At 34.4% G+C, this 16184-nt stretch overlaps 2 protein-coding genes across 5 annotated transcripts; both read left to right on the top strand.

Annotated features, from left to right (window-relative positions):
- Positions 1–717: 717 nt before the first annotated feature.
- LOC18586559 (DAR GTPase 2, mitochondrial-like) lies at positions 718–5099 on the top strand. Of its 4 annotated transcripts, none has more exons than XM_018128541.2 (9): positions 718–911; positions 2001–2216; positions 2299–2409; positions 2511–2588; positions 2698–2851; positions 3016–3086; positions 3214–3310; positions 3449–3654; positions 4476–4659. In XM_018128541.2, the coding sequence occupies exons 2-9, from the start codon at positions 2046–2048 to the stop codon at positions 4578–4580; spliced, it is 993 nt and encodes a 330-aa protein (XP_017984030.2). In that variant the 5' UTR covers positions 718–911; positions 2001–2045; the 3' UTR covers positions 4581–4659. The 4 variants fall into 4 exon arrangements, with proteins under 4 accessions (XP_017984030.2, XP_007010088.3, XP_017984029.2 ...); XM_007010026.3 differs by lacking the exon at positions 4476–4659 and adding an exon at positions 4749–5099 and having other exon boundaries at positions 724–911; positions 2005–2216; XM_018128540.2 differs by lacking the exon at positions 4476–4659 and adding an exon at positions 4749–5099 and having other exon boundaries at positions 724–911.
- Positions 5100–7917: 2818 nt separating this feature from the next.
- LOC18586558 (DNA binding protein) lies at positions 7918–14689 on the top strand. Its single transcript, XM_007010023.3, has 5 exons — positions 7918–8076; positions 10386–10556; positions 11771–12674; positions 13946–14112; positions 14223–14689. The coding sequence occupies exons 2-5, from the start codon at positions 10423–10425 to the stop codon at positions 14329–14331; spliced, it is 1314 nt and encodes a 437-aa protein (XP_007010085.3). The 5' UTR covers positions 7918–8076; positions 10386–10422; the 3' UTR covers positions 14332–14689.
- The last annotated feature ends 1495 nt before the right edge of the window (positions 14690–16184 follow it).

Here is a 16184-nt window from a genome sequence, read left to right as displayed (position 1 = left end):
AAATAAGGATAACAATTTCAATACATTATTAATTCAAGTATTTCTAAAGTTAATAAAAATAGATAAAATCTTTGATTTATTTAGTATTTTATTGAAATTTGAAATTTAACATGAAAATTTGGATAAGATATGGATACAAGGGATGTGATTAATGAGATAAGAAAACATTAATTTATCTAACAAAAATTAAAAAGATATAACGTTCGAAAAAATTCTTAAATTATTAAAAAAATTTAAATAAATTTTATTCATTTATTATATTTAATAATTTTTTATATTTTTATTTTGAATCAAATAAATTTTATAATTAATAATTGATTAATTGTTATTAATTAAAACACTGTTTATCATTTTATACTCAATCGCGGTTGATATTAAAAGTGAAAATGATACACAATAATATCATAAAATCAATCATTATTTATTATAACATATCAATATATCAAAGTCAATACTATTTGATAAGTGGTATTTTTATTAATAATAAATAGTAAATTATTAATTATAAAAAATTATTTAATTTAAAATAAAAATATAAAAATTATGTTGATTGTAATAAAATAATAATAATTTTTTAAAATAATTTAAAGATATTTTAAAGTATTATACCAATTAAAAACTGTTGTAAGCGAGCCAAACCAACAAATTGAATCGGGTTGAACCCGACCTACTCATTAAAACGACAAAAAAGAAAAAGACCATTTCAGTATGGTGTATGGTGCATGGGGCTTCTTTCAATGGACTCCCTCCCAGCCAACCCCCAACAAGGGCCAATGGGAACACAGTTCCAGTTATCATTTTACTCTCTTTACAGTAGGGTTTTAAAACATTTCTCCAAACCCCCAGATAATTAGACAAAAAAAAAAAGAAAAGAAAAGAAAACCCCAATCACTCTCTCACTCTATCTTCAGGTAAGCACTCTTTCTCTGTTCATTTCCCCACTTTTAAGCTTCATTTCTTTTTTAACTTTTATTTTCCTGGGTGGTCTTCGATATTCAATTCCGACTATGAACTTTGATTATCTTGTTAGTTTTAATTGTTGGGTTTTCTTTTTCGTCTTAGCTTAAAGTTTCTTTCTGTCAGCAAGTTATAATTTGCTATGCACTGCGGAATATGGGGTCATTTTGTAACTAGTTTTGAGTGTTTGTCTTGTATTGGTTTGGACATTCGACCTTTTTATGGGACTTTGGTAGTTAGTTCCTTGAAGTGTTTTTTGCCCCTTCTTTCTTTCAGTTTTGACCCCTTTCTGAAGTTGGTGTTGCAACGTCTGTAATGCTTGAAATGAAATGGGTATTATTTTTATTAAGTTTAAATATTGGGAAATGAACTGCTGCTTTTTTTGGGTTGAATTTTAAAAGTTTGTAATTTTTTTTGAAGTTCTTTAGCTGGAAAAGTAAAACTTTGAACCCAATTGAACCTGGCTTCAAGCTATTTGCTAGGATGAGTAAGGCTCCATTTGCTTGTTATTATTTGCTTTTGGAATAAAAATCCTTAAAATTCCCTTGGATGCAAAAGCAAGTAATATATTTGAAGAATTAAAAACTAAAATTGTAATTTATTAGAGAACAAAATGCATGATTTTACTTTAATTTTGAGTAATCACGTTAGAATTTGTGTTGCAGTTTAGTCATTTGTTCATTTTTAATCAATTATGAATTTTCTTTTACTTTTTAGGAAACAAAGTGCAAAAGGCATATAAAAAAAAAGTCACATCAGACCCTAAACTTTTATTGTCTGGAAATGGAAAAAGAAATAAACTCTATATAAAAAAATCACATAGTGTTGATGTTAAGATGTCATGATTCAGAAGCTTTTGCAGATTCTGTTATACTCTAGCTGGATTCACTGGGAACTGTCACTTTTGAAAACATTGGGATTTGTAATACTAGTTTGAGAAATGTGCACAGCCTCCTAGCTAAATATTTTCTCGTTAAATTCTCCCATAATATATAGATGGATAGTGCCTTTTCATGCTTATCTTTTGTTTGTCATTTTACTAGAAAGATGGTTTTGAAGCACAATGAAAAGGGTTTTGAAGTTCTGTAATGGCATCGGGTAGTATAGCAAGTAAATTAGCGAGGGAAATTGGGAGTATAGTGAAGAAAGCAGTAAGCTCAAACAGAGGATGGTACGGCCCCCACATGGCTGCGGCCTCATGTGCCATTGCTCAACGGCTTCCATTGGTCGATCACATTGTTGAGATCAGAGATGCCAGGGTATAATTTTTTTATTTGTCTTTGTGCTTCTTCCGTACAGTTAAATTTCTCAACCAATTTGTTGACTGCTTTAAGCTCTTAGATTCCTTTATCGTCTGAGTATGAGCTGTTGAGAATCGTTCCTCCTCGTCCTCCTTCGAAGCGAATTGTTGTCATGAATAAGATGGACCTCACAAACCCAACCCAAATAAAGGTTCTTATTCAATTAAAGATCCCCGTGGTCTCTGTTTCTTGTGTTGCCTACCAATCCTATTTGACTTTATTTGTTTTAAGAGGTTCTGCTTTATTTTTCAGGAATGGATGAGATATTTTGAGCAACAAAAGTGCATTTCTTATGGAGTCAATTCCCATAACAAGGATAGTGTCAAAGGGGTATTTTAACTCTCCTATCTACCTACTTAGATCTCTTCTTAGGAAGTGTTAAAGTAACCTTATGTCTTGTTAAGATATGCTAACAATTGAAATACTTCATTTTTTACAGTTGCTTAACTTTATACAAGCTCAAGTTAGGGAACTGAACAAAGCTGATCATCGTTTTAGTGACGCCATAACAGTAATGCTAGTTGGGATTCCTAATGTTGGTAAATCAGCACTCGCTAATTCTTTGCATCAGATTGGGAGGATTAGTGCTGCAGGTGCTTTAACCTTCTCAAATCATCTGGCCCAACATTGTTTTATTGTTGGAGTGTAGTGATTGCGGGTGCTAATTTTATTAACTTATTTAATTTTCTCTGTTGTTTCTCTCCTGCTTAAATGACCTTTAGGTGAAATCTAATTTATGCCATGTTCCTTCTCTTAGAGAAAGGTAAATTGAAGCATGCTTTGGTGAGTCCTCAGCCTGGAGAGACAAAAGATATCAGCAGCTTGAAGGTATGTATGTGACAATGTCATAATGGTCTTTTTTATTTTTTTTATTTAGCCAAGATTATTTTTACTCCATCAGAGTTGTGTTTGTAGCAGCATCATGTTGTGGTTCATACTTTACTCTTTTGTCCAGATTGGTAGCCATCCCAATATATATTTGTTGGATACTCCTGGTATTTTGCCTCCTACCATTCATGATGCAGAGCGCTGCTCCAAGCTAGCATTAACAGGTGAGGTGATAATGACGTTTTGTTCCTCTTTCTGTGTTATGAATTAATTGTAATAGTTCAACTATGTCAAGCTGAAGTATCTTCTCTGCTTAATCCAGCAGGTTGTCTTTAGTTCAGGTTTTCTTTTTGCATGTGCAGGAGCAATTAGAGACAGTTTGATTGGGCTAAAGGACCTTGCTCAATATTTTTTGGCTATTCTCAACTTAAGTGACCAGTATAAAAACTGGGCAAAATTATCAACCAATTGGGGTAAGGTGTCAATTTTAGAGCACAAAGGAGAGCATTCAAGTAGCTCTAAGCTGGAGATGAGACAGAGAAGGCAATATCTAATGGATCACACGCAGGTACGGGCCCTTATATTAGGCTTAAATACAAAAAATGCCTTTGAATTATATCCATTTATGCTAGAAAGTCGTTATTCTTTTATTGTACCTAAGAAGTTTTTATCCTTTGTTTTGTATATGCTGAAGCTTTTAATTCTAATGGAAAATTAACTGACATCAGACTTAATGCCAGTTGGCATTTTTCATCCATGTTGCCAAATGGCAGTTGACATGGATAGAAATGCCAGCTGACATTGAGTCTGACTGCTATTAATTTTCCGTCATGGTTAAGGGTTTGTGTGGAAACAAATAAAATGATAAGGGCTTTTTTGGGCACAATAATAAATAGGGGCTTTCTTGCATAAATGAATTTAGTTTAGAGATTTTTTTACTATTTAAGCCCGTATATTACTTACAAAACTATTTTAACAGTAAAAATTGTGATAAACTCTTTCACTTTTCTATAAGACCAATGGAATAAGCTACATTGAAAAAATTTCTGGTAGAATCTTCCTCTAGATCTATTTTTTAGGTGCATTCAGGCTTATTCATATTTGTTGGTCGTTTAGCTCTTTCTCAAATATTTGTTTTGAAAATTTTCTTCTCTGCCTCTATGCTGTTTTTCCCTTATAACAATTGCCTCACGTATGTTGTGAAAAGCTTCTAATTGGAAATAAAATGTTTTGGCTATTTATTTTATAAATAGATAAAACCTATGCTTATGCCTACTTGAGGGACACAAAATTTCTTGCTTAGTAAATTTAGTGACACTAAATGTATTGTTGTGAAATTTAATTTGTGTTTAGGTTTATGAAGTGTCCAAATTTATGTCTACCATGCAGCACTCATGCTCATGGAGAGCTCTGATAACGAACAAGAACCCAGAGCTTGGCTTGGGTCTTACTTGTCATGAGACTTGTGCAGTGATCAAGTGGTGCTTGGATTGATATGAGGCATTTTCTGTGCACTGATATAGTAGTTAATAAATATATAAATTTAGGAAATTTAAAATTTAAACAAGAAAAATGGAAATTATTCTTTTTTGTATGATTAGTGACCTCTCTCTTTGTCTTCCCAAACACTGAGGAAAAAGATGTTGATGACTGTTCATGCAGGACTTCATGGTGCATGATGTTCGTCGGGCTCTTTTTGATGTTATTTCATCTTTTGATGGTAATCTAGAGTGTGAGGATGATATGGTAAAACTTATCGAGGCACAGTTTGTAGCATTAAGGGAGGCTTTTCATGTTCAGGAAGAAATGGATCAAAATGTTCAAGATAAAGTTGCTGTCAAGTTGCTGAATTTGTGTCGTACTGGGAGGCTTGGGCATTATACTCTGGACCAAGTTCCTGTAACACACTGTGATTGTTTGTAAGCTATACATTAATAAAGTTAATGTGTTCATTTTGGGACAAACACCTCATTGCAACTATATATACAAAAAGAGTAACATTAAAGCGGATGATAGTTTCCCTCGTTCAACTACATACCTTCTATTAAATTTTTAGAAATATTTACTAATAATGCCACATAAGTTATGTAGTATGTCATCCAGATATTGAAAATATACAAATCTCCATGACTTGCAGAACAGAACAGGGACTAACGCACCAAGTAATCCAAACCAAAATCCCAATTCAATGCTTAGATAGGACCAGTCCGCATCATGTCGACCTTCCTCTTTTTCTCCTGCACTGCTGCTGAACGTCACAGCATTCGAATTCTCACTTAGTGGTGGTCCAAAGAGCTCAGTTCCAAGAAAGCTGGTTGCATCTAAGTTTTGTAACTGAGTACTAGTTGGGATTTTTCCTGTAATTCTCTTGTTATAGGACAAGTTCAAGTGACTCAAGAAGGTTAGGTGAGGGATAGTTGGAGGGATTTTGCCAGAAAGTAGGTTATTTATAAATCAACACATTCTAATGATACCATGGCACCAATGTTGTCAGGAATTCTTCCAACTAGAAGATTATGTGAGAAATTCAATGATTGTAGGCCTGCAAGACTTGTCACCTCCTTGGGAATCTCACCTGATAAATTGTTGTCCGAAAGGTCCACAGTTTTAACTAGTTTAAGCGTATTGCTATACTCCACCACCCTTCCTTTCATCACAACTAATATATCCTCAAAAAAACTTCCCTTAGAAGTTCTGTAAAATATCTACTCATCGGAATTATTTCTTGAGACCATGGCACTGAGATTGTTGACACAGCTTGGTATATTACCTGAAAAATTGTTATGGGAAAGGTCTAGAATTTGAAGAGATGATAGGACACAAAGTTCTTTAGGTATATTGCCATTAAACTTGTTCGTGTGAAGGCTGAGGATAATTAATTTTGAGAGCCTTCCTCCCGTCCATGGGGGTATATGTCCAGACAACCGATTAGCACCAAAGTCAACGGTAAGCAATTCCCGGCAATTTTTTATAGAGGAGGGTACTTCACCAAGAAGACTGATTGTTTCGTAGGTGTAATGATTGAAGAGAAGTTAAACTTCCCATGGAACTGGGAATCTTATCACAAAAATTGTTGTCACAAAATTTTATCCCCATCAACCTTGGTCACTTCTTCCAATTAGACCTGTCAATATGGACCGGGCCAATTCAACTCGATTCAAGCTTTTATGGAGTAAAAAACTATGAGTTGGGTCGGGCCAGCTCATATTTTATATAGATTGTTAAATTCTCAACTCAACTCACCTTTTACTAGCGCATAAGCATGGTTGAGCCAGCTCATATTTTTAAAAAAAGAATTTTTGACTGCTTTTTAGGTTGAAAGAACAGCAGAAGGGGGAAGGGCACCGAATTGAATTGCTGAAGTCTAAAAGCCGATAGGCGATGGGATGGCCAGATGGGGATGGGTTGAGAAAGAAAAAGTCGATTGCTCTGTAGGCTGAAAGAATTGTAGAAGGGGGAAGGGGCGAACCGAACTGCTAAAGCCTGAAAGCCGATCGGCTATGGGATGGCCAGAAGGGATGGGTGGATGGGTATGGGTTGAGGAAGCAAAACTTGACTGCTTTATAGGCTGAAAGAACGGCAGAAGGGGGAAGGGTCAAATCGAACTACTGAAGCCTGAAAGCCAATCAACAATGGGATGCCCGGATGGGAATGGGTTAAGAAAGCAAAAGTCGATTGCTAGCTACTGTTGTAGGCTGAAAGAAAGATTGAAAGAACGACAAAAGGGAGACGGGCCGAACCGAACTACTGAAGCCTGAAAGTTGATCGGCGATGGAGATGGCTGGATGGGATGGCCAGATGGAGATGGGTTGAGAAAGCAAAACTTGACTTCTCTGTAGGCTGAAAGAACTACAGAAGGGAGAAGGGAGTTAAATCGAATTGCTGAACGGGTTAGGTTACTTGGGTAATTTTTTTTTCATTAAAAAAATTTATGAAATGGACCATTTTTATTTTTTAAATTTAATTTTTTTTGACCCATCGGGCTGCCCTACCCAAACCTGGGTTAGCCCCTTAATCCTACGAGCCAACCCATTTAAGCTCAATTTTAATATAGGCTTACATTTTTATGACCCAACCTGTCTCATATTTCATAAAAATGGACCAACCCGATGAGCTAAGCCCATATTGACAAGTCTACTTCCAACAATAAAGTATTTCTCTCATAAAAGATTATTCCCAAGATTGAGAACTTCCAACTTCATTGGCTCATTCACTTTGTAGCACAAGAAATGGGAGATAGATCCTGACATTTAATAAATTTTATTAAATGACACACAATGTTTATTACAGTTAATAAATTAAAAAACTTTTAAATAAATTTGATTCATTTATTACACTTAATAAATTTTTATATTTTTATTTTAGATCAAATAAATTTTATAATTAATAATTGATTAATTGTTATTAGTTAAAATACTGTTTATCATTTTATACTCAATTGATATTGATATTCAAAGTGAAAATGACAGACAATAATATCATTATGTCAATCATTATTTATTATGATATATCAATATATTAGGTCAATATTATTTGATAAATAGTATTTTTATTAATAATAAATAATCAATTATGAATTATAAAAGATTATTTAGTTTAAAATAAAAATATAAAAATTATATTGACTGCAATAAAATAATAACTTTTAAAATTTTTTAAAAATAATTTAAAGATATTTTAAAGTATTATACCAATTAAAAACTGTTGTACACGAGCCAAACCAACAAAATGAATCGGGTTGAACCCGACCGACTCATTAAAATGGGGAAAAAACAAAGAACATTTCAGTATGGTGTATGGCGCTTCTTTCAATAGACTCCCGCCCACCCAACCCCCAACAAGGACCAATTGGAACACAGTTACAGTTATCCTTTTACTCTCTTCACAGTAGGGTTTTAAAACATTTCTCCAAACCCCCAGATAATTAGACAAAAAAAAAAAAAAAAGAAACGAAAAGAAAACCCCAATCTCTCTCTCAGTCTATCTTCAGGTAAGCACTCTTTCTCTGTTCATTTCCCCACTTTAAAGCTTCATTTCTTTTTTAAATTTTATTTTCCTGGGTGATCTTCGATATTCAATTCCGACTGTGAACTTTGATTATCTTGTTAGTTTTAATTGTTGGGTTTTCTTTTTCGTCTTAGCTTACAGTTTCTTTTTGTCAGCAAGTTATAATTTGCTATGCACTGCGGAATATGGGGTCATTTTGTAACTAGTTTTGAGTGTTTGTCTTGTATTGGTTTGGACATTCGACCTTTTTAATGGACTTTGGTAGTTAGTTCCTTGAAGTGTTTTTTGCCCCTTCTTTCTTTCAGTTTTGACCCCTTTCTGAAGTTGGTGTTGCAACGTCTGTAATGCTTGAAATGAAATGGGTATTATTTATATTAAGTTTAAATATTGGGAAATGAACTGCTGCTTTTTTTGGGTTGAATATTAAAAGTTTGTAATTTTTTTAAGTTCTTTAGCTGCAAAAGTAAAACTTTGAACCCAATTGAACCTGGCTTCAAGCTATTAGCTTTGCTAGGATGAGTAAGGCTCCATTTGCTTGTTATTATTTGCTTTTGGAATAAAAATCCTTAGAATTCCCTTGGATGCAAAAGCAAGTAATATATTTGAAGAATTAAAAACTAAAATTGTAATTTATTGGAGAACAAAATGCATGATTTTACTTTAATTTAGAGTAATCATGTTAGAATTTGTGTTGCAGTTTAGTCATTTGTTCATTTTTAATCAATTATGAATTTACTTTTACTTTTTAGGAAACAAAATGCAAAAGGCATATAAAAAAAAAAGTCACATTGGAGCCTAAACTTTTATTTTCTGGAAATAGAAAAAGAAATAAACTCTATATAAGAAAATCACATAGTGTTGATGTTAAGATGTCATGATTCAGAAGCTTCTGCAGATTCTGTTATACTCTAGCTGGATTGACTTGGAACTGTCACTTTTGAAAACATTGGGATTTGTCATACTAGTTTGAGAAATGTGCACAGCCTCCTAGCTAAATATTTTCTCGTTAAATTCTCCCATAATATATAGATGGATAGTGCCTTTTAATGCTTATCTTTTGTTTGTCATTTTACTAGAAAGATGGTACTACTGTTATGTCACTGTTTTGAGGTAAACAGTTGCTTCGTTAGAATTAATATATAAATGGAAAAGTATAGATATTGTTTTTATGTTTCACTTGCCTGAGAAGAAACATAAGCTTCTGCATTATGGTAACCATAGGAATTGAAACACTAGGAAAGATATTTATCCAGCTGTAAATGTTACTAGAAAGGAAGTGATGCATGATGGAAAGAAGGTAGTTGAGGGATTAAATTATTGAAGATATTAATTTGCTAGTCTTTTGTGCTAATAGTAATTTCCATATAGTTTTAGGATATTTTAGATTATTTAGGTTATTTTATATCAATTAGTATTTTGCTTATATTCTAAGCATTTGGATACTAGGGCAGTATGTTATGCTTTCAAGTTGATGTTAGGGTTTAAGATTTAGCTTTTGAGTACCTATGGGTTTTTTTCTTTTTCAGTTTCTAGTAGCTTCATATTATTGAGCTTTTGATAATTTGAGATTGTGATATTAAAACTTGATTATTGAGATTTTGGGATGCCACATATAGCTAAGCTGACTGGTCAGCAATACAGTCTACCTTTGCAAGATTTTTAGAAGCAGTCAATTTACAGGAGGAAGGTTAATGGTAACTTTTGTGAGTAGTACTGGATTAGCAATCCACTTGCAAGCTGGCTTGGGAGAGGGAAACAAGGTGAAGAAACAATTATGAAATGCAATACCAGATATTACAGTCCAATAACTAGTCAAAAAATTTCTCCCTACTCTCCTTTTTTAATATTTTGTATTTTTTTTCTTCTTGGGGGTGGGGGGAGGGGGTTTTGGTGGCTTGGATGTCTGGGGTTCGTTTTGAGATATTACAGGAACCAGATATCATTATTCTTTCTGTTGTCTCATTTTGGTGCAAATTATCATCCCTATTTATTTCTTTTTGTTATCAATTGTCTGGAATGAATGTTTGCATAAATCAATGTAGCTTTTTGTAAGGAATCTGTGATTGGCCTTTTGTAACATAATATTTAAGTGTTCATTTTTTGAATCCATGTGTTGCTGTTAATCTTATTATAATTTAAAATGCAAAGTAAGATATGACCATTCTGGTCTTGCTAATGACCTAGTGGCTGTTGATGCATTATGGCTGGCTGCGGACTGCATAAGCTTAACTATGAAATAATTATGTTTGGAACAGACTTTTCTGACTGATTTTTTTATTCTATATCATGTAGGTGTATATGCTGTAAGCTGGTAAACCTTCTTATCCTGATGCATGCTATAAAAGGTGGATGGGTTGGGCAGACATTTGCCCTAGCTAAGTGCAATGAGCAAGGAGGGAAGAAGTCTCGGATTCGGCGTTCAAAGGAGGAAAGGAAGGCAATGGTTGAATCTTTTATAAGAAAGTAACCCAACATATCCCATTCCTTTTAGTTGCTAGTGCTGGTGAATCTAGTGGTATCATCTTAATATGCGAGGAACAGTTGCCTCTGTTTTGATTTGAATCCCTGTTCTATATTTCTGCCTTGGTACTCATAATATTATTCTTCTGTACATAGTAGGATATTTTTGCAATACAAGTTTTCTGAATAAACTGACTTTGATTCAATCACTGCTAACTTTAAGTGGGTTAATAGAAATCTCTCCAAAAAAACACTTAACTGCCGCCCCCGCCCCCCCCCCCCCCCCCCCCCCCCCGTCTTCCTCTTTTTTTTTTTTTTTTAATCCTAGTTTTACAATCTTATGTACATACATGGAACATTTCAAAATACTATGTATTAAAAGAAGATTGTGATAAGTATTCTTTGCCCGATTTAAATTTGTGATCCATAATATCTTTCTGCTTACCAACTGATAGAAGATATCGAAGTTATGAAGAGAGAGCAGTGCATGATAACTGGCCTTATATCATGAGAGCATAAAAAATTAGAAGTGGCATTTGGTCATGTTTTTTAAAAACATTGATGTGACATGTCTATGTCCCATACTCACATTGGTAAACTTATATGTTCTATACGTATGTGATTATAAGCTTGATAGAACCAAATGAGCCTTTTATTAGCTTTTAGAAGGATAGTTTGCCTACCAAACTTTCATTTTTCAATGCCTAAATTTATTCTATTTCTTTGAAGACTGTGTTGCGAGACACATTTTGGCCTGTATTTGGAACTGAATATACTTTGTTTTATATCGGAATTTTTTGCAAATACAATATGTAAAATGTGGAGATCTCTATATCAACCAACTTTCAGCAGACTTGGTAGTAAAAAATTGAAATGGTGGCATTTCATGAACTTGTTGACATGATCCTTTGCCTTTATGCCTTGTGGGAGCATCATTTGTTGTCCATTCAGTGTGAAATATTAGATTTCTAAAACCTATGTAAACTTATTGGTCTTATTTCAGTTTCCATGTTGCATCCAATTTGGTGTTCCTAATTTAATATTATTTTTAGTCTTATTATGTGGTGTGCAGTTAATTTATCTATCTTCATTGTGGATTTTTAGACTTCTAAGTTCTTACCCCTTTAATGAAGTTGTTAAACTTTCTAGTTTCTGTAGCCAAAAGCTGATCTGAGTTGCTACCTTCCTGTACCATTTATTGGGTGAACTTGTTGCAGGTATCAGAAATCAAACAATGGAAATTTTCCATCTCTTAACCTTACCCACAAGGAAGTTGGTGGGTCTTTCTACATCATACGGGAGATTGTGCGAGAGATAATCCAAGAAAATAAAGTGTTGGGGCCTGCTAAGTTTACTGAAGGGGAGCAGAACATTGATCTGTTCTTGGAACAAAATCCACTGGGTTCAATTTCCGCAGCACCCAAAAATTCTTTGCCCATACAATCAAATGGAAGTCCTTTCATTCCTAGTCATCATGAGGATGCAAATGATGGATCAGTTTCGGTTTCTGATGGGCACTCTATGGGGTCTGTCTATAAAACGTTTGACAGTGGGCAAATCATTAATGGGAATTTTGTAGATGTGACCAATGGAACTGATAAAGTAGCAATTGTTGACTTGCAAGTAACTGAACCACTGGAAAGTGATAAAAGTGGTAAAGAACTGGCAGCAGCCACATCTAAAGTCACTCAAATAACACCAGATGTAGTAGTAGAGACATTTCCATTACGGCCTGTGGCTAAACCAATTGACAGCATTGATGGAAGGTCTAGTGAAGTAGGGGAATTAAATGAAAATTTGGATCAGACAGAAACTGTGAAGGTGAATGAGAGTCTAGAAAATGTAAGTCCTAAGTTAGATGATATAAATTCCTCTGAGGTTTCTAATTTGACAGATGAGAAAGAAGTGGAAAACCTTGTGGATCTTTTGTTGGAGAAGAACTCTGATTTAGCAGATAAGAAAGTGGTGGAAAACATTTCAGATCCACTATTAGAAAGCTCAGATTGCTCTACCAGGAAAAGTGCCATTGATGAAGATTACAATGGTGCAGCATTAGAGGTCTCTTGTAGCAATGTTTTAACATCTGAAATAAATGAACCAAGCCAAGCAATTGTTGAAGAGGTAAATTTTTGTCTGAAACCTTTGTGCATGTCTATGTCTGACATCAAGCGAAAAAAATTGCTCAATGTGCATGATTAATAGGTTTCACCCAATAGTGTTTGTTTGCCTTTGCTATATGCTCTAATTGTAAGTTTTGCTTATATCAGTAGTCAGAAGTTGGAAGGTAAATGTGGGCAGAATAAAGAGGGGAAAGTTCCAGAGAGTAGAGTGGTGGTAAGAGTAAAGTCTATGTGCTATTAGCACTGTACCTTGATACAAAATTGTTAGAATAAATTTTGAAGGGTGAAAAAGGGGTCACAAGCTGAAATCATTCACCAAGGCAATACTATACCCACAAATCTTGTCCTTTGAGAGAGTTCGAAAAGTGTGGTTTTAGTGGGTTTGGAGCGATTTGATTCACTCCATACCCTCTCTCCTCTCAGACAGGTGTGTGCCCAAAAGACACAAACTAGGTGGAGCAAAAGCTTTTACTCCCTTCACTCTCCTATAATCCCCTCCATCCATGCACACTTCAAAGTTTAGGCTCTTCAACAAATGCAATGTTTGTTGAAAAATGAAACAATGTTGCTTATAATATAACATGACCAAGATGCATGCATATGCACCATTGAAAACGTAATGACGTTGCTAATAACTTAACATGACCAAGATGCATGCATATGTGTTTTTATCCATGCATGCCTGCACTTTTTTTGGTGTCTTATGGGAGCATATTTTTGAATCACCTTTTTAGGTCACTCCATATAATTGTAGGTATACAGGCGAGAACCTAATAAAAACTTAAAGTCCAGTGTGTGCTTGGTTCAACTTCTTTGGTTACTTTTGTTACAAGGCACATAGTTTATTTGCCTTTCTGCAATTGGAATCCCTAATAAAAAGTACTATGGGTCAGTCGGAGAAAGTTAATGGCTTTGTTTTAGGTTAAACTCATGATTGTTTGTGTTCAAATGAAAAAAAAAAAAAAATCAAGGAAGTGGCCTTGCTACCTAAACTACCTGGCATCTCACACCAAGGCGTATGGGCATGTTTTTGTTAAATATAATTGAGGTTCTTATTATATTATAGTTAAACCCATCTTGTTCGAACAAATTGATTACTGAGAAACACACTAAATAGTAGATCGAATGAGAAACCTGATGGTCTTTCTGGTATCCGAACTCAAAAGAATGTCCTAATAAAACCTGATGATCTATGAAATTGAATCTATTTTTATCCTGGGAAACATTTCACAACAACTTTTGTACTTGATTCATTGTTTATTTGTTTTGCAGGCAGTAAATGCTTCAAATGGCATGCACCCAAAAATTGATGGCACTGACACTGGCAGCTGCATTGGGGAGTCAACAACCCAAGAGGCGGTTGTGGTTGAAGGTCAAGTTGATTTGCAACATGTCAACTCCCAGAAAGGAAGCAATAAAACATTAGACAGAATTAATCTGTAAGTTTTTCTTTTGTCATCACTCATGATACTTTTAAGTTAAATCACTTTTAGTCACAGGTTTGAACGTTATACAGTTTCTTAGGATTATAGCTGGTTTTTGTGGACAGTGAATCATGGGAAGGGACATCAAAAAGTGCTGCCAAGTCCGAAACTAACCCCCTGTGGGCAATTTTCAAATCCTTTATATCAGCCTTTTTGAAATTCTGGTCTGAGTAACAGTTTTTGTTGGTCTTTGAATTTTGAGAGTAATGCAAAATTTACTAGGGTTTTATTCACATTGAAGTGTGTGGGTGTTTTAACTTATATTTCCAATTTCACCCAATTTACCATGCTCAATGTTTATGCAGTAGTAAGTAGTGATCATGGTATTACAGGAGTTCCGGTTTGTAAATCGACGGCACAATGTGAAGGATATGATGGGATATTTTATTATGCCATGGACAGGTTTAGTTGCAAGGTTATAGTTGGTACAATGGTCCATGGGTATATTGTGTCGAGTTGAATGTTAGGATGGAGACATACATTTTATTTGGTGAACATAATTAGATTGCACTTGGAATGCCATTGTCTGGTATGTTTATCTGTTTTCTTTGATGTGCTGGAGCTGTAGGATGGCAAGCATGACATGCAGGGCAAAATGATTAACTGAATCCCTGCTTATTTATGCATCCGGAATCGTAGGATGCTGTTGGTGATAAAACAAACATTATACTGCTTTGTACCAAGGCTCTTTAATATTTCACAGATGTGGCACCCCAGCTATGTTCTGTACCAGTCGAACCAACATTTTTATGGTTCCCTTAACTGGTTGTTGCCTGGTTGGAAGTGCCTTAGAATTGAACTGCCTATTGACGTTCACGTTAGGAAGTTAGGAGGCGACGCCCAAAAGCAATACTGTAATTTTTCATTACCCTTTAGCAGAAGTGGGCTCATTCAATTAAGGGGATACAAGTTGGGAGTTTGTTTGAACAAAATGAAGTTACTGACAAAGCCTCCAAGCTGCAGTACTCTGGCCTTTCTGCCATAAGCCAGAGCTTGGCATTTGAATAACAGCCTTTCAATCGTACCAAAAAGGAAGGGATTAATCTCTAGCTCAAATTTATTAAGCGTTGTTTGGGCATGGCCATGGGCATTGAAACCACTGCTTAAATGTTCAAGTTGAGTAGGTAAACATCAAGTCAATTCAGCTAAGGTGGATCCCTTGTGATTAAGGCAAATTGTGGCACATGATATGTTATGCCAACCGAGCTAATAAAGGTAATCAGATCAGATAACAAGAGAGGAAGCAATTCCATAAATTGTTACAGCGTTCCAACTCACCCTGACCCTTCATAAAAGCTGCTGTTATATCAGATCAACCATTTTACGTTATTTCATTTAAATCTTTTGATTAGGTTTTTAGATGCCTTTCACCAACTTTGTCGTGTCATGTCATTGTATTTCTATGATATTTTTATACGAAAATTTTCAGAATAATTTTAAATCATCAGATTTACGGATTTTGCAAATGATTACTACTTCCTATACTACTGTATAGCTATAGCTATATATATAGTATAATCGAATGACTCTTTATGTTAAAAAATAAAGATTTCATGAGTGATTACATGTTGCTTCGTTCATCATTAATTTAATTTACAAGAGAAAAACTGCATGCATGCAAGACTAAGAGGGGTGCCTAAATGAATAAATATTTTAATACTATTCCTTTTTCTGTACATTAAACTTAAAAGTTTATATTAACCAAAGGAACTATTTTGATAGGAAAATATAAATTAAGCATCCGTCAGGATAACTTCAAAGATTATATAAGAGCAGCCTTAATTTCGTACTTGAAACAAACACGTCCATTGATGAATCACACTAACTCTCTTTTACTATTTATAAATAACTAAGAAACAAAACGATAAGGGCGGTACAGAACGTGATGATCAAAACATACTTCATAACTTTTTTATTTACATCAACTATTGAATTTCATATCCGTAATTTATATAAATTATAAGCATGTTCACCAAAATTGATTGAATTTCTAATCATGCTTCAAATAATAACATAAACCTCACTTC

The sequence above is a fragment of the Theobroma cacao genome, chromosome 10 (assembly GCF_053813885.1).
Source record: "Theobroma cacao isolate CCN51 chromosome 10, ASM5381388v1, whole genome shotgun sequence".
Taxonomy (NCBI): Eukaryota; Viridiplantae; Streptophyta; class Magnoliopsida; order Malvales; family Malvaceae; genus Theobroma; species Theobroma cacao.
Note: the sequence above shows the minus strand (reverse complement) of the source record. Positions and strands in the feature narration are given on the sequence as shown.